Source organism: Acomys russatus, chromosome 6 (assembly GCF_903995435.1).
Source record: "Acomys russatus chromosome 6, mAcoRus1.1, whole genome shotgun sequence".
In the NCBI taxonomy this organism is placed as follows: Eukaryota; Metazoa; Chordata; class Mammalia; order Rodentia; family Muridae; genus Acomys; species Acomys russatus.
The window spans coordinates 74,206,447-74,228,728 of NC_067142.1; the positions used below are offsets into that span (position 1 = coordinate 74,206,447).

The 22,282-nt window shown below is 42.4% G+C and overlaps 1 protein-coding gene across 1 annotated transcript; it reads left to right on the forward strand.

Annotated features, from left to right (window-relative positions):
• The first annotated feature begins 10 nt into the window (after positions 1 to 10).
• Sccpdh (saccharopine dehydrogenase (putative)) lies at positions 11 to 20,957 on the forward strand. Its single transcript, XM_051147988.1, has 12 exons — positions 11 to 321; positions 2,547 to 2,659; positions 6,171 to 6,251; positions 10,273 to 10,402; positions 11,074 to 11,123; positions 12,125 to 12,255; positions 13,499 to 13,616; positions 14,609 to 14,728; positions 14,823 to 14,879; positions 18,265 to 18,376; positions 19,642 to 19,723; positions 20,599 to 20,957. Exons 1-12 carry the CDS (start codon positions 132 to 134, stop codon positions 20,702 to 20,704), a joined length of 1,290 nt encoding a protein of 429 aa, XP_051003945.1. The 5' UTR covers positions 11 to 131; the 3' UTR covers positions 20,705 to 20,957.
• Positions 20,958 to 22,282: the final 1,325 nt, after the last annotated feature.

Below are 22,282 nucleotides of genomic sequence, written 5' to 3' on the forward strand. Positions count from 1 at the left end.
GCGCTCCGGTCGGTCGCGGCGACGGAGGCCAGGACAGCGGCGGTTGCAGCGCCCGGTACAGGGGTCACCGCCTGAGGCGCAGGCGCGGTGGACTCAGCCCGCCCCGGGCTGCGGCTCGCTGGGGACTCGTCATGGCGACGGAGCAGAGGCCTTTCCGCCTGGTAGTGTTCGGCGCCTCTGGCTTCACCGGCCAGTTCGTGACGGAGGAGGTGGCCCGGGAGCAGGTGACCGCGGGGCAGAGCTCCCGCCTGCCCTGGGCCGTGGCTGGCCGCTCCAAGGAGAAGCTGCAGCAAGTGCTGGAGGCGGCTGGCCAGAAGCTGGGTAATGCGGCGGAGTGGGCAGGGCCGGGGCGGGCGACCCCCGAGGGGCGTCTCCCCGAGGACCGGACCCCTCGCCGGGCTGACCTCATTCCACCCCTAAATTAAAGGGGGCCTTTTCTCCCCCACACCCCCAGTTTGGGGAATCCCCCCTGTCGAAATAATCAAGAACTTTGGTAGCTAGCTCCTCATCTGCCGTTCTGATAGGTTTGGAGGGTTCTTGGTACTTTCTGTCGCAAAGGGAAATGGGATACTGGTTTCTCAGAGGTCCATTGTAGTTTGTAGACAAGAAGGCTCGAGCTGTACTATTAACATTATAGTGTGCTCATCTGTCTTACGTAGTTTGGTGATAACGCGTTTAGCTCAGCTCTCCCGAACGTGCTAAGCACACGCTGTGCTTCGGTGTTAGCCCACTGGCTACTCGATCTTTATTTTTTGTGCTTTTGGTTTTTAGTCTGTGTTTTTGCTTGTAGTAATCCTCCAGCAGTTCTCACTTTAATTATTTGAGGCAGTGTAGGCTGGCCTGGACCTAGTGACCCTCTTGCCTCGTCTTCCCAAATGCTGACATTAGCACTGCCACACTCCACTCATCTTATAGTTCATAAAAATGTGGGGTTCGTTTTCTTCTGGATGTTTTGGATGTTTACTTATTCTTTTGGCTTCTATTTAACATATATTTACTGAGTAGTATTTTCCTGTGTTAGGCCTTGTCCTAAATGTTGTGATGAACACATGGGAGTGAGGAACGGCAAACACACACTCACACCCTGCCTTTCTGGTTGAGGGAAGCACCTGACCTGGAACCTTGCCTTGGAGTTTGGAAACTAAATCTCCACCCAAGACGAGTCACGCTTGTTCTACATTCAGTCTTACCGTTCCACACAGAGCCTTGCCTAGAGTGAGAATACACAGTCTTTTGTGGTTATACATAGAAGATAGCATGAAAACCAGATTCTTCTGTAACCCTTTTTTTTTCTTGTTTAAGATTTCTTTATTTATTTTATGTATATGAGTGTTCTATCTTCATGTGCACCTGCATGCTACAAGAGGGCATCAGATCCCAGTATAGATGGTTGTGAGCCTCCATGTGGTTGCTGGGAATTGAGCTCAGGACCTCTGGAAGAGCAGACAGTGCTCTTAACTGCTGAGCCATCTCTCCAGCCCCTCCTGTAACTCTTAATGCTGCCACTGCTAACACACAGAGCCTTGACAAATAATCTTTGGACACTTATTTATTGTTTTCTGGAAAACATGTACCTTTTATTTTCCCTCCTCAGTGAGACTGTATAACAGTGGTTCTTAACCTGTGGCTTGTAACTCCCTTGGAGGGGTCAAATGACCCAAGATAATTGGAAAACACAGACACTTACCTTATGAGTTGTAACAGTAGCAAAATTACTGTTATGAGGTAGCAGCAAAAATAATTTTATGTCTGAGGTCACCACAGCATGAGGAACTGTATTAAAGGGTCTCAGTGTTAGGAGGTGGAGGACTGCTACTCTCTAGTTACAGCCTACGTACCATCTACACTGCCAAAACCAGGTGACTCTGGAGACTTGCACTGCTCTACTGGGTTGATTCATTGCAGTTTTTCCCCTGTAAGCTTGGATGATTTTATACAGGCTGAACTACTTAAAAATGAATTCACGGGGCTGGAGAGATGTGTCGGCAGTTAAGAACATGCACTGCTCTTGCTGGGGACCCTACCATCCATGTTGGGTGACTCACAATCCCCTGTAACTCCAGCTTCAGGGAAGATCTGATAACCTCTGGTCTCCTTGGGCACCTGCACTGAAGCACGCACACACACACAAATTTAGAAAAATAATAACTCTTTAGAAATACCAAAAAGTCAGCCAGGGCTGCATGGAGAGACCTTGTCTTGAAAAACCAAAACCAAACCAAACCAAACAAAGAAACAAAAAAGAAATACCCAAAAGTGAATTGACCTCAAAGTCCTTTTCAGTTGTTATGGTGTTGACTATTGACAGTCTTCTTCCACTTCCTGTAATTGGATCATATGTAGTTGTTTAGTCGCTAGTTTGTAATAGAAATATCTTGGTGGAGAGAAAGTCAGAACAAGCATCTAGTCAGCACATTAACAGATTGTGAAGTTTTCATGGTTGAAAATTTTCAGTACTTTTGCTGTCACTGATTACTGTAAAGGTGATGTGGGAGGCCTCATATTGACTTGGACTTGCTGGAAATGATTTTTTTTTTTAACTGTAGGAAGACCAACACTATCATCTGAAGTTGGAATAATAATATGTGATATCACTAATCCTGCCTCACTTGATGAAATGGCTAAAAAGGCAACGCTTGTGCTCAACTGCGTAGGACCTGTAAGTAATCAACCCTTCTTTGTATCAGAACAAACAGCCCATTCATTTCTGGCATTTTATATTCCAGAGGAACGAAGGGCTGGAGGCAGATGACTCGGTTGGAAGCCTTAACTCCGTAGGGCAGTCTTTCCATTGATAATGCAAAGTCTCCCAAAACACTGGCAGGCTTCTTGTGACACTGAATTTGGAGAATGTGCTGATTTGCTCCCCTTGCCCTGCCCCCTTCTTTTTAATGTAAAAAAAAAAAAAAAGTGTTTGGTGAGTGATTAGAGGTGTTTGCCCTGCAACCAGACAACTTGAGTTCAGTCTCCAAGAGCCACACAGTGGAAGGGGGGAACTGATTCCCTAAAGTTGTCCTCTGCACACTTGCACATGTGCGCACAGTTGTGCACATGCGTGCGTACACACATGCACACACAATATAAATTATAACTTTAAATTTTAAATGTTGTATTTATAATCCCAGCTTATTTGTTTTATCTTTATATTATTATATAGCTATGTTAGAAGACAGAAAGGGTAGAAATGAAAATCAGACTAATTTGTTCATTTATTGAATGTTTACCCTATGTAAAGTGCATTATTCTGGGCAACTGGGACAGAATTGTGAAGAGAAAACTCTGTATGGAGTTCACATTTTTGTGGAGCAGACAGGAATATAGTATTATAATAGTAGGGAGTGACGTCAGATGAAGCAGACAATTAGGTACATGTCTTGCACACTAGTGTCTCGTCTCGTCTCTCCTCTCCTCTTCTTTTTCCAGCCAGGGTTTCTCTGTAGCCCTGACTGTCCTGAACTTGCTATATGGACCAGGCTGGCCCAAAGTCAGAGATCTGCCTGCCTCTGCCTCCTGAGTGCTAGAATTAAAGGCGTATACCACCAGCTCTCATACCCTCTCAGGACATGTTTCCAAGGAATTGACATTGAACAGACATCAAGATGAAGGGAGAGTGTAAAGTCGATGATTGTTTGAGGAGAGCCCTGTTCTGTGGAGAGTAGGCACAAAAGTCCTAGACGAGACTGTGCTTGGTAAGACTGAAGAAAGCAAGAGAGGAGCGTGTGGCTGGAGAGCTAGAAGGTATATTGAAATACTCAGGAACTAGGCTAGGGGTCTTACAGGCTGTGGTTATGATTTGGACTTTATTTTAAAAATAAGCAGCTGTCATTGGAGATCTGATTTCATTTTACGTTTTTTCAGCTTCTGAGATGAAAAGTAGCTAAGGAACCAGCAGCAGGATGGTCCAAGCCAGACAAACATTAAGGTTAGAGGTAGCAGCAGAGGTAGTTAAAAGTGGTTGGGTAAGCTAGATGTGGTGGCTTATCCTTGCAACCAAGCACTTTGGAAGCCAAAGTTGCCCCTTAAAACAAAACAAAAGTAGTTGAATTTGAATTGAAGTGTATTTTAGTATTTTAAAAGAAAGCTACCCTTGCCCTGATATTGGATATTGGGAATTAAAGAGGTCAGTGCATGTCATGTAGTGACTGTTGATGATATTACTGAGCTGAAGAAGCCATTATAATTGGCAGCATGATGAGAAACTAACCATCTAAAACAATGTTTATATTGTTGTCGTTGTTAACTGGGTTAGATTGTATCAAGTACATCACTAATCACTGTGACGCCCTGAACAATTCTTTCATCCTTCTTACCTCAGTTCTCTAGAAAAAACCAATCCTGTTAAAGCTATTTTTATATAACTGTGTTTCTTTCTCAAATTCTCTCTTAACGTGGCTATCGCAGAAGTAGTTGAGACTTTCATATTTGCTTATATGGCTTTACAACACAGTCTTGAGCAGTTTAAGTCAATTCTTAAGCTTCTATGTTATCCTGGCTCCATCTTTGCCAAAAATCCCCAGGGTACTTGTGTTTAAGCAGTTTCTTTGCTCCAGCTGAATCTTCATCCATTCTGCACCTCTGCCTGTGGCTGAGTCCCTTGCTGCCTTTCCTAACTCTTCCTCCCCTGGCTAGCAGGAAGTCCGCCCTATTCTCTCCCGTGTTCATTGATTGGCTGTAAGCTGCTTTACTGACATATCAGGGAGACAATTGGAGCAGAATTTACACAACATTTAGACAGGAAATTCGCAGAACAGTCCAGTCCTGGCAGGTGTACCTACCTCAGTCCTCACCTTAAACCACCTCTCTGTATTTGATCTGGAATTTTCTCCCTTTTCTTAATTTTTTCATATATATTTTTTCTTTAATTTTTCTTTAATATTTGATAACCCCAGGCTGTCCTGGAACTCACTATTATCTTAGGCTGTCTTCACATTCATGGTAATCCACCAGCTGTTTTTAAGTGGTTATTAATGCTTTACATGTGGCTTGTTAGTATTTGTGGGTAATGCCTAAGAGCTGTGTCTCACCAGGCGAGGCACATGAGGTGAGCCCAATGGATGTTGGTAGCAAGCCCATTGGGTAGAGCAGAAGGAGGCTGACCCAGGTGGTAAAAGCAGGCACAGCTGGTGTGACGTCACCTCGTCCTCAGGACTGTGGCATGACAGGATGCCTGAGAACTTGTGACAAGACAGACATGGACTTACTGCTTAGTATCATAAAGTCTAAACTATAGTGTAGGCACTAGAAAGCTGGTAAAAGATTCTGAGTAGATAGACTAAAATAAGTGGGGCAAAAGGAAAGACTATCAGATTTTCATTTTAAAACAAGTTTGATATTTCTCTGGAAATTAGGCTAGATTGTTTACTGTAAAGTGATTGGGGGTTTTGTGAAGAAAATTAGGTGAAAGGTAATATAATATGGACTTGACATATTTTTAGGAGACTTGCTGACTTACAGGGGAGGTGAGAGAAAGCCTTCAGCTTTCAAACTGGAGAATTGTATGTAGAGCGACGCTGTTAATAATAGAAAGATAATAAATGCCAGAGCTGTGTGCCTACACTCCTGGCTCTGTTCTTATGTCATCACCTGAGCAGCCTGGTGAAGGAAGATGTTTCTCTGTGAGTTCGTGTGTGCATGTATGTGTGTGTACACTATGGTACACATATGGCCAGAGAACAACCTTGGGATCAGACCTTGTTTGAAACAGGGGTCTCTGTCTGTCTGTCTCTCTCTTGTTTTTTGGGGTTTTGACACAGGGTTTCTCTGTGTAGCCCTGGCTGTCCTGGACTTGCTTTGTAGACCAGGCTGGCCTCGAACTCACAGCGATCCACCTCCTGAATGCTGGGATTTGCCACCATGCCCAGCTTAGGATCTCTTTTTTGCCACTGCATATACCAGGCTACCTGGGCCCTGATCTTCCCTCCAGACATTCTCCTGTCACTTTTCACTTCATTATTGGAGCACTGGGATTATACCCGTATGTTATGGATTACAGACGTGCAATGCCACATCAGGCTCTTTACATGGGGTCTAGGGTTCTGAACTCAAGTCCTAATGCATGTTTGGCAGGCACTTACCCACTGAGCCATTCATTTTGCCAGCTGCAAAATGGCTTGTGACTCAGTTAAGCTTGTGAAGTAAGAATAATATATTGGTTTTCTTTATTTCCCTAGTATCGATTTTATGGAGAACCTGTAGTAAAAGCATGTATTGAAAATGGAACAAGTTGCATTGACATCTGTGGGGAACCTCAGGTATGCAAATCAAAAGACAACAAAACTAGCCATACACGATTGTCTGTGAGGTGCAAGCATGTTCAGTGCATTCTGTAGACATTTCGATGGTGTTCTCATGGCATTCACTCCTAGCTTGAGGGAGAGCGCTGGTGAGATCTGAAGCTTCAGTTCTCCTGAAATGGCCTACAGCCTTTGTTATTTCCTTGGTGTGTGGTTGTGCTGGTTTTTATAGTTACTGAATGCTGTAAGCTAGATTATTAAAGCAATATGTTGTAGGTAATTCTCAGACCATATTTCTTAGTAACATTTTCATTATGAGTTCCCTTTCTAAAACTAGGCACCTTTACAACATTACAGAAAAATAAATATAAAATTCCCTCAACTTGGGCTGGGGGTGTACCTTACTGGTAGAATGTTTGATTAGCACACACAAGGCCTAGGGTTCCATTCACAGCACTGCATGAGCTGCCTGTGGTGGCACATGCCTATACTCTTAGCACTCTGGATGTGGAGGCAGGAGGATCAGATCTTCAAATATATCCTATTCAAGCCAACATGGGCTACAAGAGATCCTTACTCCAAACAACAAAAACAAAAGAAGCAGGACCTCTGGGAGTTCAAGGCCAGCCTAGTCTACATAGAGGGCTGCACACTGAGACCGTAGATCAGAAGAAAAATGCTCTCAACTTAAAAGCGTTAAATGCAGGATGTTGGCTTTTGTGGTCAGTTCAGTGGTAGGCCATGTACTTAGTATGTGTGAAGCCCTGAATCCAATCCCCAGCACACCCTTCGGCAGATGTATGTATACATGCGATGTATATATGCGATATAACATATATTATATAATAAAAATTTAAACAGTCGCATTTATTCAGAGCTTGCCATTTGCCAAACACTGAGCTAAGCACCTTATATAACTCTTTAAAAACACATCTGTAGTTTTGTTCTTACCTGAGTAAGTCAAAGCTTAGAAATTCAAGTAATGTAATTTGCTCAGAGCTATACACTTAGTAAATAGAAATAGGACTTGGTCTGCCACACTGTGGGAGTCCTGTGTTACTAGCAGAGCGTAAATTTACATGTCTCTACTCACCATCATTAGTGTGCCATGTTATTTATCTATGCTTAGAGATCATCAATCAGTGTTATATATTGAAAAATACTAGGAAAGTGCGAATTGCTAAAGTTATCAAGAGCAGGAAAAACCATGGCTTTGAAAAAACCCAATCTGTGTTGTTTAAAATAATCCAGAGCATAGAAAATGGTGAAAGGCTTGTGTGTTATTTTATAAGGCACCATAAAGCAGTATCAAAGTCTGACAGGCCTGCACTTTGTCCCCCTCCTCACTCTTGTTCCCTTTGACCCAGTCTTGCTCCTGGCTGTTTATTTACCTTGGCACCTTGGGTAAGGGTTCTGCCTGACAAACAAGGCTAGAATCAGAAATTGCCCTGACAATCACAAGTGCCCTTCAGTAGTCCTCTTCCCTAACTGTGATGTGTTTATTGAGACTTTGCATTGGGAAAGAAAGTGTGTGCAGGACTCCAGATGCATTGAGAAAAGACCAGAACAAACAAGCAAAACACATAACCTCTCCCAAGCACCAACAAATGTCCAGAATATACAGAGCACCTATTTTACTTTATTTGTTTGGGTGTTTTGCCTACATGCATGTCTTTGTACCACTTGTGTACTATGCCTGATGCCTGCAGAGGCTAGAAGAGGGTATCAGATCCTCTGGAACTGGAGTTACAGATGGTTGTCAGTTGCCATATGGATGCTGGGAATTAAATCTGGGTCCTCAGAGCAGCCAGTGCCCTTAACTGTCAAGCCATCTCTCCAGCCCCAGAGAACTATTACATATCAATAATTAAAATATGAAAACACAAACTGCCCAGTTCAAAACTAACAATGAGAAGAGATGAAAGGGTTGAGAATTTAGCTTAGTGGTTGGCAAGTGCAAATCCATGGGCTCAGTCCCTAGTACAAAAAAGAAAAAGAGAGGAGATCAAGAATCCCAGATAGGCAGCTGTCCTGCGCTCCGGAAGAGTAAGAAGCCCGACAAACACTACCTTTGTTTTTGTTTTGTTTTTCAAGGCAAGGTTTCACTGTGTAGCCTTGGCTGTCTTGGACTCACTTTGTAGACCAGGCTGGCCTCTCGCGATCCACCTGCCTCTGGCTCTGCCTCCCTAGTGCTGGGATTAAAGCCGTGCGCCACCACACTACCTTACCCAAATGTCCAACGTTAACATCAACACAGGTAGTCCCAATTAACAGGATGGCTCAGTGGGTAAAGATGCTGGGCTCACAAACCTAGTAACCTGAATTTAATCTCTGGATCTCATGTGATGGTGGATGAAGAGAGCCAACTCCACACATACCCAGTGACAGGTGCTCCCACCATCATGCCCACATACTTACAATGATAAATTTTAAAATTGTAGGTTAAAACATTATGTTGATAGGATATATCTTTCTTCATAAACCATTTTAGTCTCAATAAAAGCAGTAATTCTCATAGATGGATAATCCACAAAATTGATGATCTGTGTCTTCAAAACTATGAAGGTTGTCAAAAATCAAGGAAAATAGGAAAAACTGTCACTGCCAAAGGAGTCCAAGGAAACTTGGCATCTACATGTGATGTAGTGCTGAGATTGAGATCTTGGGGCAGAAAGAGACATTGGGTAAAAATCTACAGTAACAAATTGGGAATGGATTTTGAGCCAGGCCTATAACCTCAGCTACTCAGTAAATTGAGGTAGGAATATCAAAAGTTCAAAACATGCCTCAGCTAGAGTGAGCTCAGAACCAGCCTGGGAACTTAGTGAGACCCTATGCCAAAACAAACAGCCCAAAAGGATAGGGAATATAGCTCCGGTGGTAGAGCACTTGCCTAGAGTGTGATTCCCTGAACTGCCATTAAGAGGGGGAGGAGGGAGGGCCTAGAGAGATGCCTCAGTGATAAGAGTACCTGCTGTTCTTCCAGAGGACCTGGGTTTGATTCTTATCACTCGCATGGTGGCTAACAACTGTGACTTCAGTTCCTGATGAACTGATACCTTCTTCTGGTGTCCATGGGCACCATGCACAAATGTAGTGCACAGACATACATGCAGACAAAACCCCACATGTACAATTTGCAAGTATGTGTGGGGACAGAGAGTGCTGAAGAGATGGCTCAGTGGTTACATGCACAGTTTCTTTTTCAAAAGACCTGGGTTCATTTTTTAGCACTGGCATGGCTGCTTACAACCTCTAAGTACAGTTCCAGGGGTACCCAGTGCCCTCTTCTGGCCTCCAGAGTCACTGTACACACGTGGTACATAGACATACATGCAGAAAAAAACCACCCATACATACAAAATGAAGATAATGTTTTAAAAGGGGAGGCTTTAGTGACTAATGTATCAATTTTGGCTCATTATTTCTAACAAATGCCAATATTAAAAGTGTTACTGATGGGAGAAACTGGGTTTCAATTGCCATGGGAGCTCTCCAATCTCATTCTTTCTGAAAGTCTAAATCTGTTTGAAAATTTGGTTGAGCTGAGGCTGTAGTCCAGTGATAGAACCCTTGCCGAACATAGCAGACCCTGTGGTCCATCCTAGCACTCAAAAAACCAAACCAAACAGACCACACAATTGAGACACGGATTTGAACAGGCACTCATCTGTCCCCTCCGTCATCCCCTCTCGCAACCCCTACTGTTAGATAATGTCTGGAAAGCTCATCTGGGTAATACAATTTGGGGTAATTTTTTTAAAAAGTAGTGGCAGGTCTCGCTCCATAGTTAAAACTTACTCTAAAATACTCATCTTTTCTAGTTACATGAGCACATCCCCTGTGCTTCCTGTCATATTGTGGCCTGGGGTTAGTATCTGCCAAATAGGTAAAAACCATCTGGCCGTTAATACTGTGTTGCAGAACCACATTGGTTGGTATTTTCAGTTTAATGGCTGTGTCTTTAAGAGAAATCACTTAATATTGGCCTGGCTGTTTCTATAAACTCTCATGTACACTTTTGTCCTGGATTTTTTAGTTTCTGGAACTAATGCATGTGAAGTATCATGAGAAAGCTGCAGAAAAAGGGGTTTATATCATTGGAAGCAGTGGCTTTGACTCCATCCCAGCAGACCTAGGAGTGTTATACACCAGAAATCAAATGAACGGTAATGACTGGTCTCTAAGGTCTCATATCTCACAGCAGAAGAGCTCTGTCTCTGTAGCCATGACTAGGCCAGAACTCTGCACACCTTGAGCTACATTCCTGTATGTTTTGTTTTGTTTTAACAGCTTTAAGTATTTTCTTTTGTCTTTTGTGTGTGTGTGTGCTGGGAATTGAACTTAGGACCTCACACATGCTAGACAAGAGCTCTACCACTGAGCCACATTCCCAGCCCATGTTTTAATACAAGGAGTGTTTAGTGTTTTTTCTGAACATTTACAGTAAGTTTCAGTTACTACTGAAAGGTCCTTGAAAGCAGTTCTGTTTAAAGCAGAAGCATTGCTATTGAGGCTGTGGTGAATAGACCAAGCTGTTGTCTTGCTGGAGAAGATTCTTAGCGTTGTTAATTTCAGTACTGCAGGAGAGCCTGTCAGCACTACCAGTGAGCGTTATGTTAAACTCCTATGTCTGAGGGTTCACCTGGCCTTAATTATGTCTTGTTCTGTGGGTGAAAATATAATAAAACTGTTGTCTGTGCAGATTTTCTGATTTTTTAAGCTGTCAGCTTAATAAAAATGCCCTGGCCTGCATTGACATAGTTTATCACCTATCCTAGTTGAATAACTTAGGTTTTGTTTATTTATTTTGACCTTTAACCTCCTCTTCCTTCTCTAGGTACTCTGACTGCTGTAGAAAGCTTCCTGACTATACATTCAGGACCTGAGGTCAGTTTCCAATTTAGCTGGGATTTCTTTTTTCAAGCTAATATTAAAGATATTTTGGAAATGATGTGTGGCTCTTGAAAAAGACTTAGACTAAGTTTATATGCTTTTTAGTGTGAGAATCACCATGTTTAATTTTGTAAAGTTAAGATAATGAATTACTGTGGCCCCACTTCTAAGACATCTATCTGTAATAAATGTCAGTCCAGAAAACTGTCTCATGCCAGGCGTGGTGGCACACTTGGGAGGCAGAAGCAAGCCAACCTGTGAGTTCATGGCCAGCCTGGTCTACAAAGCCAGTCTAGGACAGCCAAGGCTGCATAGAGAAACCCTGTTATGAAAAACAACAACAAAAAAAGGGGGGGGGGGGATAGAGAGATGGCTCAGAGGTTAAGAGTATTGGCTGCTCTTCCAAAGATCCTGAGTTCAATTCCCAGCAACCACATGGTGGCGTGCAAGTGTACAAGCAGGCAAAACACTGTAATAAGTAAATCTTAAAAAAGAAAAACCAAAAAACAAACAAACAAACAAAAAAGAAAGAAAGAAAAAAGAAAACTGTCTCATTAATGTCAGTCAGGCTTGAACAAGTTGGGAAAAAAAAAAAGAGAGCTTGCATTGGGGTGAATGGTGAATATAATCAAGCCAAGGAGTGGTTATTGCTGCCTAGTTGGCCATGACATTTTTATTGTTGTTTTTTTGTTTCTTTTGTTTTGTTTTTGTTTATTGAGACAGAATTTCTCTGTATAGACTTGGCTGTCCTGGACTTGTTTTGTAGACAAGGCTGGCCTTGAACTCATAGAGATCTTCCTGCTTCTGCCTTCTGAGTGCTGGAATTACAGGCGTGTGCCACTGTACCCAGCTAGCCATGAAAATTTATCTCAAGATTATTAATTACAGGATTATGTCATACAAATGAGGGTGAAATGTAATAACTCTAAGTTACTTGATCCTATCTTTCAGTAATTACCCATCAAACATGTTTAATTTGTAAAATGTTTTCTTAGGGGTTGTGTATTCATGATGGCACCTGGAAGTCAGCGATCTATGGTTTTGGCGATAAAGGTAGTTTAAGAAAACTACGGAGTACATCATGTCTGAAACCTGTCCCAATTGTTGGTTCAAAGTTGAAAAGAAGGTATATCAACTGACAACCTATTCTTAACTATTTCTAGTCTATGTGTTGCATTGCTATTGGTTGGCTGTTAATGTGGTACTAAAAAAGCTTGGTGGTTGGGTGTGGTGGCCCATACCTTTAATCCCAGCACTCAGGAGGCAGAGGCAGTCAGATCTCTGTGAGTTCAAGGACAGCCTGGTCTACAAATCAATTCCAGGACAGCCAGGGCTACACACAGAGACACTCTGTCTTAAAAAACCAAAATAGAAAAGAAAAGCTTAGAAACTTTTTGATAATTATTTCAGAATTATTTCCAAAATTAAAATTAATTAGTATATTATATGTTTAAGTACTTTATATATTTACATATATAATACTTATAAAAATGAATTTCTTTTTGAGACAAGGTTTCTCTGTGTAGCCTTGGCTGTCCTAGACTCACTTTGTTAGACCAGGCTGTCCTCGAACTCACAGAGATCCTCCTACTTCTGCCTCCCAAGTGCTGAAATTACAAGTGTGCGCTACCATACCCAACCTAAAAATGGTATCTCACTGTCACCATCAAGATTAAATTTCAGTTCAGTTTTATGTTATAAAACTATATCTTAGACCAGGTAGTGGTGGCACAGGCCTTTAATCCCTCTAGAGGCAAAGACTGAGTTGGAGGCCAGCCTGGTCTACAGAATGAGTTCCAGGATAGCCAGGGCTACACAGAGAAACCCTGTCTCTGAAAACCTAAACCAAAAGAAAATGAAAGTGATCATTTAACATAACCAGCATAAATAGCCCTTACACGTGAGAACGTAACAGTTAGGCGTCAGTGTTGGGCTCCTGAGTGGTGTTTAAGTCAGTATCTTGAGAAGTTGCTGGGATCAAGCACTGTGCATCTGTGTGTCTGTAATCTGAAGAGTAGCAAAGGAAGAACTATGAAAAGCACATTGAATTAAGGCACACTCTCAGCTGGGCGTGGTGGGCACGCCTTCAATCCCAGCACTCGGGAGGCAGAGGCAGGCGGATCTCTGAGTTCAGGGCCAGCCTGGTCTACAAAGAGAGTTCCAGGATAGCCAGGGCTACACAGAGAGGCCCTGTCTTGAAAAACTGAAAAATAAATAAATAAATAAATAAATGCACACTCTCTGCCTTGTAATTATTAATCATTCCAAGAAAGGTTTTTGATTTTAATTTGGGAATTTACTAAGTGAAGAAGTTGTGATCACTGCCATAATTGGAGGAAATAGAAGCTTTTCATGGCTTTGTCTCGTAGGTGGCCAGTTAGCTACTGTAGAGAGCTGAGCTCATATTCCATTCCTTTTCTGGGATCTGATATGTCTGTTGTAAAGAGGACTCAGCGTTACTTACACGAAAATTTAGAGGACTCACCAGTAAGTAAACAAGATTTACTTATTAATAAAGAGTAAGCCTGTGTTTCTTTTAGTTCCTCATGTTTATTATCTTAATGATATTCATATTTGTATAAAAAAGTAAATAATGTGTATAATATTAGATCGTGGGCATGGTACTAGCCATGTGTATGATTCAAATCTGACTTGATGCAGTTTCAAGAAATAACAACTGTCTCTGCTTAGTGTCTCAGCTGCTAGAACGCCATCTCTGTTAATGGCTTTGGAGGTGCATTGGCCCCACCTCTGGGTCTCCTTGCTTCCTTGATAGCAGCACACTCTTTCTGCTGAAGGAAATAGTTGCTTACACCGAGACTCCAAGAAGAAACTATCTCAGGTTAAAAGGTGGAGGCAGAGTGAACTAGATGTAGTGGCTCATATCTGTAATCTCAGCGTTCAGGAGGCTGAGGCAGGAGAATTACTATGAGTTTATATATAATGAGTCCAGGATCGGCTGGACTACACGATGAGTTTAAGACCAGTAGCCAGCCATGGTGCACGCTTTTAATCCCAGCACTAGAGGCAGAGGCAGAGGCAGGCAGATCTCTGTGAGTTCGAGGCCAGCCTAGTCTACAGATTGAGTTCCAAGACATCCAGGGCTGTACAGAGAAACTCTGTCTGGAAAAACAAAAAACAAAAGACCAGTAGCCTAGGTTATAGAATGAGACCCTACCTCAAGAAAGAGAACGAAGGAAATCCCCCTAAGTATATTTTAGGGTGAGCAATGATGTATTATTACTAGACTCAGATAAATTGTGGATTTTGTGGACTTTGGTATTTAAGTACAGCAGTCTAATTGCCATTTGTAACAGTTCCTTTAAAACATAGGTCCCCAGTGTTGCGTTCTGCACAAGCTTTTAGAACATAATGCAGGCATTACATGGAAACTGCTTTGCTCAGCATTTGTGACTAAAGAGTAAGTGCAGCACAGCCGCCGCTCTTTGTATGAGTACTTCTCTGTCTTGTGCACCTAGGTCCAATACGCTGCTTACGTAACGGTGGGAGGCATCACCTCTGTTATTAAGCTGATGTTTGCAGGACTTTTCTTTTTATTCTTTGTGAAGTTTAGCATTGGAAGACAACTTCTTGTAAAAGTAAGTAAGCTTTTTTTTTAGTAAATGAGATCATTAGAAATATTTCTTGTAAAGTTTTGAAAGTATTGTTGAAGTTTGTTTGTTTTTCCTTTAGTTCCCATGGCTGTTTTCCTTTGGTTATTTTTCAAAACAAGGTCCAACACAAAAACAGGTAATAGTTGTTTCTGTTTGTTTTTATGTCTAGACTCCTAACAGAATACATGTTTAAGTTTTGTTTACTTGTGGGGGTAGGGCCGAGGCGCTTCTGAGGTCATTGTTCCTCTGGGTTCACCTTGTCGTCTTTCTGCTTGCTGCTGTGCTGTATTCTCTTCTCTTCTTTTATTCTTTTTTTTTTTTTTTCTTTTTTTCTTTTTTGTTTTTTTTTGTTTTTTTGAGACAAGGTCTCTCTGTGTAGCCTTGGCTGTCCTGGACTCACTATGTAGACCAGGCTGGCCTTGAACTCACAGCGATCTTCCTGCCTCTGCCTCCCGAGTGCTGGGATTAAAGGCGTGCACCACCATGCCCAGCTCTACATTGTCACCTCGTTTAGTCCTTAAAGATTGAAGATCCCAAGAATCACGTTTTCATTCCTGCAGAGCTCATAACCGACACCATCTCCAGGCTGGCATGTCTCCTCATGGCAGTTACACACCCTGTGGACTCTGGAGCTAGGTGTGCTGCCATCTGGAGTCCTCTTTCCTGAAACTCTCTTCCCACGTTTTCCATCTCATCTGGTGGCACTACAATTCTCCAATCATAAACGAGCATCATAGATTTTTCTCTAAATGTATCATACCTGCCTTGGTTCTGGCCCAGCCTCTATTTTTTTTTTCATCTAATTATAAAATACACAAAGCAAAATTTATCATTTCTAATTATCAAATGGTATTAAGTACATTTGTATGTTTGTGCAACCTCCACACTGTCTCAAGAACTCTTTTCACCCTGTAAAGCTGCACCACACTCATTAAATAGCCACTCTCATTTTCTGGTTTCTCTAACCCCTACGAGTTGCCATTGTATTTGCCATCACTAGATATTTTTGTTGTTGTTGTTTTGAAACAGGGTTTCTCTGTGTAGTCCTACAGTCCTGGCTATCCTCGGAACTTGCTTTGTAGACCAGGCTGGCCTTGAACTCACAGAGATATGCCTGCCTCTGCCTCCGGAGTGCTGGGATTACAGGCATACACCACTATGCCTTGCTATTAGATATTTCATATAAATGGAACCATAAAGTATTTGTCCTTCTATGTCTGGCCTATTTCTCTTAGCTATTTGTCTTCAAGGTTCATCCAGGGTATGGTGTGTTAAAATTTCCTTTCCTTTTAAGGATAAATGATTGATTGACTGTATGCATGTATATGCCACTTTTTAATTCATCTATGAGTGGATATGGATTTTCTTCTAGATTTTATCTGTTGTGAACATGCTACTAGGAACATGGATGTAAAAATATCTGCAAAATTCTAATCCAGATATTTTTTAGTTATATACTCAGAAGTAGAGTGCCAGGGTTACATATTACTTCTATTTTTAATTTTTTTAAGAACTACTAATACTTTTTGATAAAACTGCACCATTTAACCTCCCACTATTACTCTAGAATTCCACTTCCTCCATAGCCATATCAACTTAAAAAGATTTATTATTATTATCAATATTATCTTCTTTACTTTTAATACTTTGGGGTGTGCCCCAGGAATAAAAACCACTGGGAAGGGGTAACCTCCTCCCCCCAGGAGTCGCCCAGGGGGAGAGAGGCTACCTGAGGGGAAAGAAGCACAAAAGGAGCCCACTGCACACTCAGGGCAAAGGGCGGCCATCTGTGCTGCGACCTGTGAGCACCACAGGAAGAAACTGAGCATGGTGGGACTGCTCCAGGCACACAGGGGGAAGACAAGAGGGTTGGACACGAAGCTACATTGCTACTTGAGTTCCTCCTTCTCAGTTTCCTTTTCTGTGTCTACTGAATGATCTGTGTCCCTCTGCTTGCAGGCAGCAGCAGAAAGCTCATTTCCCTTAACCATGTCTCTCTGCCTCACGTCCTCCTGGCGGGCTGGTCTCACTGTGAACCTCCTCACGTCCTCCTGGCAGGCTGGTCTCACTGTGAACCCCCTCACATCCTCCTGGCGGGCTGGTCTCACTGGGAACCCCCTCATGTCCTCCTGGCAGGCTGGTCTCACTGGGAACCCCCTCACGTCCTCCTGGCGGGCTGGTCTCCCTGGGTACCAGGGTCAGGGCAATGGCAGTGGCTCCAACCCGCCTCACAGATTATTGTTGTTATGTATGTAATTGTGTCTGTTCTAAGTATATGCTATATATATGTGTGTGCCCCGGAATTAGAGTTACAAGCCCTTGTTAGTTGTCTGACGGGAATGCTGGGAATGAATTGGATCCTCTGTAAAGGCAGTTAGACCCCTCACCAACTGTTTTCACTTTTTTTTTCTTACAGTAGCCATCCACCTGCCTCTGCCTCTTGAGTGCTAGGATTACAAGTGTGCACCATACCTGGCTTCAAAATCAGTACTTTTTTTTTTTTTAAGATTGATTGATTATGTATACAGTCCTCTGCCTGCACATACACCTGCAGGCCAGAAGAGGGCATCAAATCACATTATAGATGGTTGTAAGCCATCATTTGGTTGCTGGGAATTGAACTCAGGACCTCCAGAAGATCAGACAGTGCTTTTAATTTCTGAGCCATCCCTCCAGCCCCCAAAATTGGTACTTTTTAGTGGAAACAACTTGACTAAAAATCTGTCAGAGAATTTTGAGACCAATTAAAAGAAATTTAGTGAGGGGAGAAAAAGAGACCTGCCTCTGTAAGACTGAGACCTCTCGAGAGATCTCTGGTCTATCCCCGGAGTCCCCACTAAGAGACGGAGTCCATTGTCGATGTAAATGCATAGGAATAGGAATTTATTGAGCCATCGCGATGGGGTCTGTCCAGATCTTTCAAACTGCAGACCCCGAGAAACAGAGGCACAGGCCTTTTATAGGTTTTAGACAAAGAAATGGGTTTTACAGTATGTGATTGGATGGCATTTGGGCAGAAAAGTTGCAAGCAAGGAGTTACAAGTCTTGGCGTTTGGTGGTTGGATAGTGGGTGGAGGGGCAAGCTGACCTATGGGAAAGATTGGTTGAAGCAGTCACAGGGGGCGTTTAGGAACTTTTTTAGTTGGGGAGGGGTAGTGGAAATTTTAAACACAGCTGGTTGTCCTTGAGTCCAGCTGGACTCTGAACACAGACTGAGACCTTGAGTCAAGTTGGACTCTTCAAGGTTTTTCCTGTCCCTGCCACACACACACAGTGATCTGATATCTGTCTGTCCTTGGTTCAGGCTGGACCCCCTAGAAATGTACATGCTTTGGCCTTAATGGGGGTCTTTAAGGGAGGACTGAGTAGGCTGACTTTTATATTTTCCCAGACTTTGGCTTTAATGGGGGTCATTAAGGGGGCTGGTTAATTCACCTCATGTGAAGTAGGGCCGCAGGGCTTACTGTGTTGCAGAAGGGAATGCCGTGTTATAAGCACGCCCTGTGCTTTCTCTCTCACAGATGGAAGGCTCATCATTCACAATGACTTTCTTTGGTCAAGGATACAGCCATGGCTTTAGTGCTGAAAAGAACAAACCAAATATCCGAATCTGCACTCAAGTGAAGGGACCAGGTATTTTGTATATAACTGAAGGGTATTTTAGGCTTTTACATTATCCAGTTTTGTTAATGCATCTAGCATTGGGAAAGTGGGGGAGAGAGGAACGGGAGGATACAAGTGATGGGATAACAACTGAGATATAATCTGAATAAATTAATTAAATAATAATAATAAATAAAATAAAAAATAACTTGACTGTTCCAATTATCTGACATTAATGTAAATGTTTCACTTTATTATAGAAGTCTTTTTAAGTTCCTGGGCATAATCAGCTGTTTTGTTAAATATGTAAAGTGGGATCCGTTTAGAGTACTAACAGAAGCAGAGGTGAGAGTCCACGCTGACGTGCTGGCTCGCTTGGCGGCAGCAGTGGTTAAGAAGCCCTGTTAGTTGGGGAGACCCAGGAGCCGTGCCTGGGGGGACTCTGGCTCAGCCACTGCTTGGCTTCGTGAGATAAGACCCAGTAAAGTGACCACATGGCGCAGTACCCTCGCCTGTAAAGTGGAGATAGGATAGTGTCACTCATGTATACCTGTGTGCAAACTACATGAGTTTAGTGCTTAAAGCACTGAGTACAGATAGTGCTGAACAGTAAACACAGCTAGAGGATCTGAAAATACAAAATTTGAAATTCTCCAGAATCAGACCATTTGAATGCCAACAGTTACACAAGTGGTAATTCTTCCCCTGACCTCATGTACTGGGTAATGTCAGAGCAGGAGAGCTCAAAATATTTTATAAGATTATCTCCAAGGCCAGGCATAGGTACACACCTTTAATCTCAGCATTTGGGATGCAAAAATCAACCAAACAAAAAATTATCTCCAGGGTAATTATGTATGTATGTATGAATGTATGTATGTATGTATTTCAGTATATGAAAACACAAACCTAAGCCGGGTGTGGTGGCGCATGCCTTTAATCCCAGCACTCGGGAGGCAGGGGCAGGAGAATCAATGTGAGTTTTAGGCCACCCTGCTCTACAAAGTGAGTCTAGGACAGCCAAGGCTGCACAAAAAAACACTGTCTCGAAAAACAAAAATCAAAAAAGAAAAAGAAAAGAAAAAACAAACCTACAGCACATATGTTCCAAGCAGTTTGGATAAAGGACATTCAACCTGAACTATATAAATGTTAATTATTGGTTTTGTTTTTAAGTGACCAGAATATATATTGAAAAAATTTCTGTATAGCTATGCTAGATATGAAAAGCACCATTGATTTTGGGATGATGTCCACTTCATGAACACTTTTCTTTGCCCAACCCTTTTCTGCAGAGGCTGGCTACGTGGCTACTCCCATAGCCATGGTTCAGGCTGCCATGACTTTTCTGAATGATGCCTCTGACCTTCCAAAAGGGTAAGTTTGGCTTTCTTACAATCAGAAGGTGTCTTTTAACTGTGTTATATTTTAGTGAATTTTGAGTTGATTTTTAATCTACAGAGGTTTTGTTCCTTTGGATCAAAGATGTAGGTGAAAGCGGTGCCTTTGGGATCGCTGTGAAGGTGAAGGAGAGAGAACCATGAACACTGGCTTCAGTTCTTTATAAATAAAATGAAAAGCTCAAGTCCAGAGCCTGGCCCTCAGAAAGGGGCCCTGTTTATTTCTCAGTGTACCTGGACTCCCTGATCAGTGCTAAGTTTATACCTTGTTGGCAGGGGAGCCCTGGCTGAGCAGGTGAGGGCTGAGCCATGGGTGCTGCACAGGTGGTTAGGGAGCGGGTTCTCTTAGTGAGCACTTAGCTGGTGCCCTAGAACTAAGCCAGCCTCATCTACAGAAGCCTGTGACTGAAAAGCAAATTATAAGTATTGTGTAGAAAAAGAATTAAAATTTTCAAGTACCTATCATTTAGCATTTTTGTAAATACTGGCCATTATAGTTAAACTTATTTTCATCAACTTCAAATGCTGTTTAATAATAACTGGCTAGCTGAATGAATCCAATTCATGTTTTCATTTAGTCCTCTTGAGTATGAAGACTCAGGTATATGACACTCAGATGCCTTGAGCACACCTGAGATGGAAGCGTCTCATGAGGAGCCGAGCCATGCTGAGGACTAGTTTCCCTGAAGTAAAAGCCATGTGCTCACTTGGCTGGTTTTAGGATGGAGCCAGAATTAGCCAAGACAGAGTAAAGAATTGGTTTTCAGGAGTTGCGCAGTGACTTACTGCTAGCCCTCCAGAGGAGAGGGCTGGGGAGAACCATGTCACTGTGTTCTCTTTGCTCTTTTACAGGGGTGGTGTCTTTACACCTGGAGCAGCTTTCTCCAGAACAAAGTTGATTGACAGACTCAACCAACATGGCATTGAATTTAGTGTCATTAGCAGCTCCGAAGTCTAAACGTGTGAAGATTAACTGAATCATAAAATGCACGAACTAACAGCTTCTGTATTTGATATGTGAAATTCTTCATAAGCCTCTCTGACTGTATGTGGAAGACTGTCAAGTATAAAATATCAGTACATTAAAAGCAGGAAATTATACTGTCTTATCCTAAACATCATATCTCAGCTGTTTTTATGATTTTATTGCTTGTGAGAGAAAACTAACATTCTCCTTATCTCTTTATTGACAAGTGACCTGGGAAGTCAGATGAAGGAGGGGGGTCCCTGCTGGTTGCTGGCAGCACTCCTTAGTGACTGTGGTCATAAGTGACTACAGTTAGGCTGTGGGAGTAACTGCTGCCTTGCCTGCCGTGGTGTTGTGGAACCTCACCCTCCTGTGCATAGTGTGTGAGCATTTGCTAAGTAAAACTACTTTTTTCTATTTTAGTCTTTCTCATCCATCTACATTGACTGACTTTGGATTGTTTACCTCAGTTGAATAATAAAGGGTTGTTAATTGAGTAATGGGTTTCTTTGTTTGCTTCTGTTGGTTGGTTGGGTTGGATTTTGTTGTTGTTTTGTTTTGGACTTGCACACTTATTTTTGTACAACAGCACTACTTAAAGTGGCCGACCTTTTGACTTCCAGTAATTGGGCTAATGCACCTTTCTGTCCCTGACTTTATAACTGTGATTGTCTTAAGCAAAGGACTTCAGCCTCAGTAAGAATTTTTCTCAAATTTGCTTTTTTTGCATTTCAGACATTTTGGCATTGAAGAGCTAAAATAAGGAGAACATTTTCTCTCCTAATAATCACATGATACACACACAGTCAAAAGCTGGGGCTTTGCACACATAAGGTCCTGGGTGGGTGCCCCAGTACTTCATAAATGGGGTGTAGTGGAACACACCTGTAATTATAGCACTCAAGAGGCGGAGGCACCCATTTGTGGACATATTGGAGTAGTACCCATGCTTGGTGACCCCTCTTTTTTCTCTGTACAAAAGAATGGAGAGTATTCAACTTGAAAAGAGATGATCTTTTATTTATTAAAATTATTTCTATGTAAAAATTTTAATTAGCAAATAATAGTATATATTTATGAAATTCAAAATGGGTATCACGCCGGACAGTGGTGGCGCACGCCTTTAATCCCAGCACTCGGGAGGCAAAGGCAGGCAGATTGCTGTGAGTTCAAGGCCAGCCTGGTCTACAAAGTTAGTCCAGGACAGCAAAGACTACACAGAGAAATTCTGTCTCGAAAAATTAAAAAAAAACCAAAAAAACCCAATGAGTATCACAGGGGCTATGGAGATGGCTCAGCAGCCGAGAGTACTTGCTGCTCTTGCAGAGGACTGAGGTTTGATTGCCAGCACCCACGTCAGGTGTTGGTAACTGCAAGGGATCTGATGCTCTCTTCTAGTCTCAGAGTGCCTTGCACACAGTGGTACACACATGCATACAATCAGGCACACACACATAAAAATTAATTTTTAAAAATCATTTTTATACAAGCATAGTAGTGCACACCTTTAAGCACTTGGGATTCAGAGGCAGGTGCATCTCTGTGAGTCTGAGGACAACCTGATGTATA

Bases quoted from the DNA above. Each gene is read 5' to 3' on its own strand.
- Sccpdh (XM_051147988.1), top strand. From the start codon at position 132: ATGGCGACGGAGCAGAGGCCTTTCCGCCTGGTAGTGTTCGGCGCCTCT. The intron at 322-2,546 runs GTAATGCGGCGG...TTTTAACTGTAG, and splicing joins GGCGGCTGGCCAGAAGCTGG to GAAGACCAACACTATCATCT. The intron at 11,124-12,124 runs GTCAGTTTCCAA...ATGTTTTCTTAG, and splicing joins CTATACATTCAGGACCTGAG to GGGTTGTGTATTCATGATGG.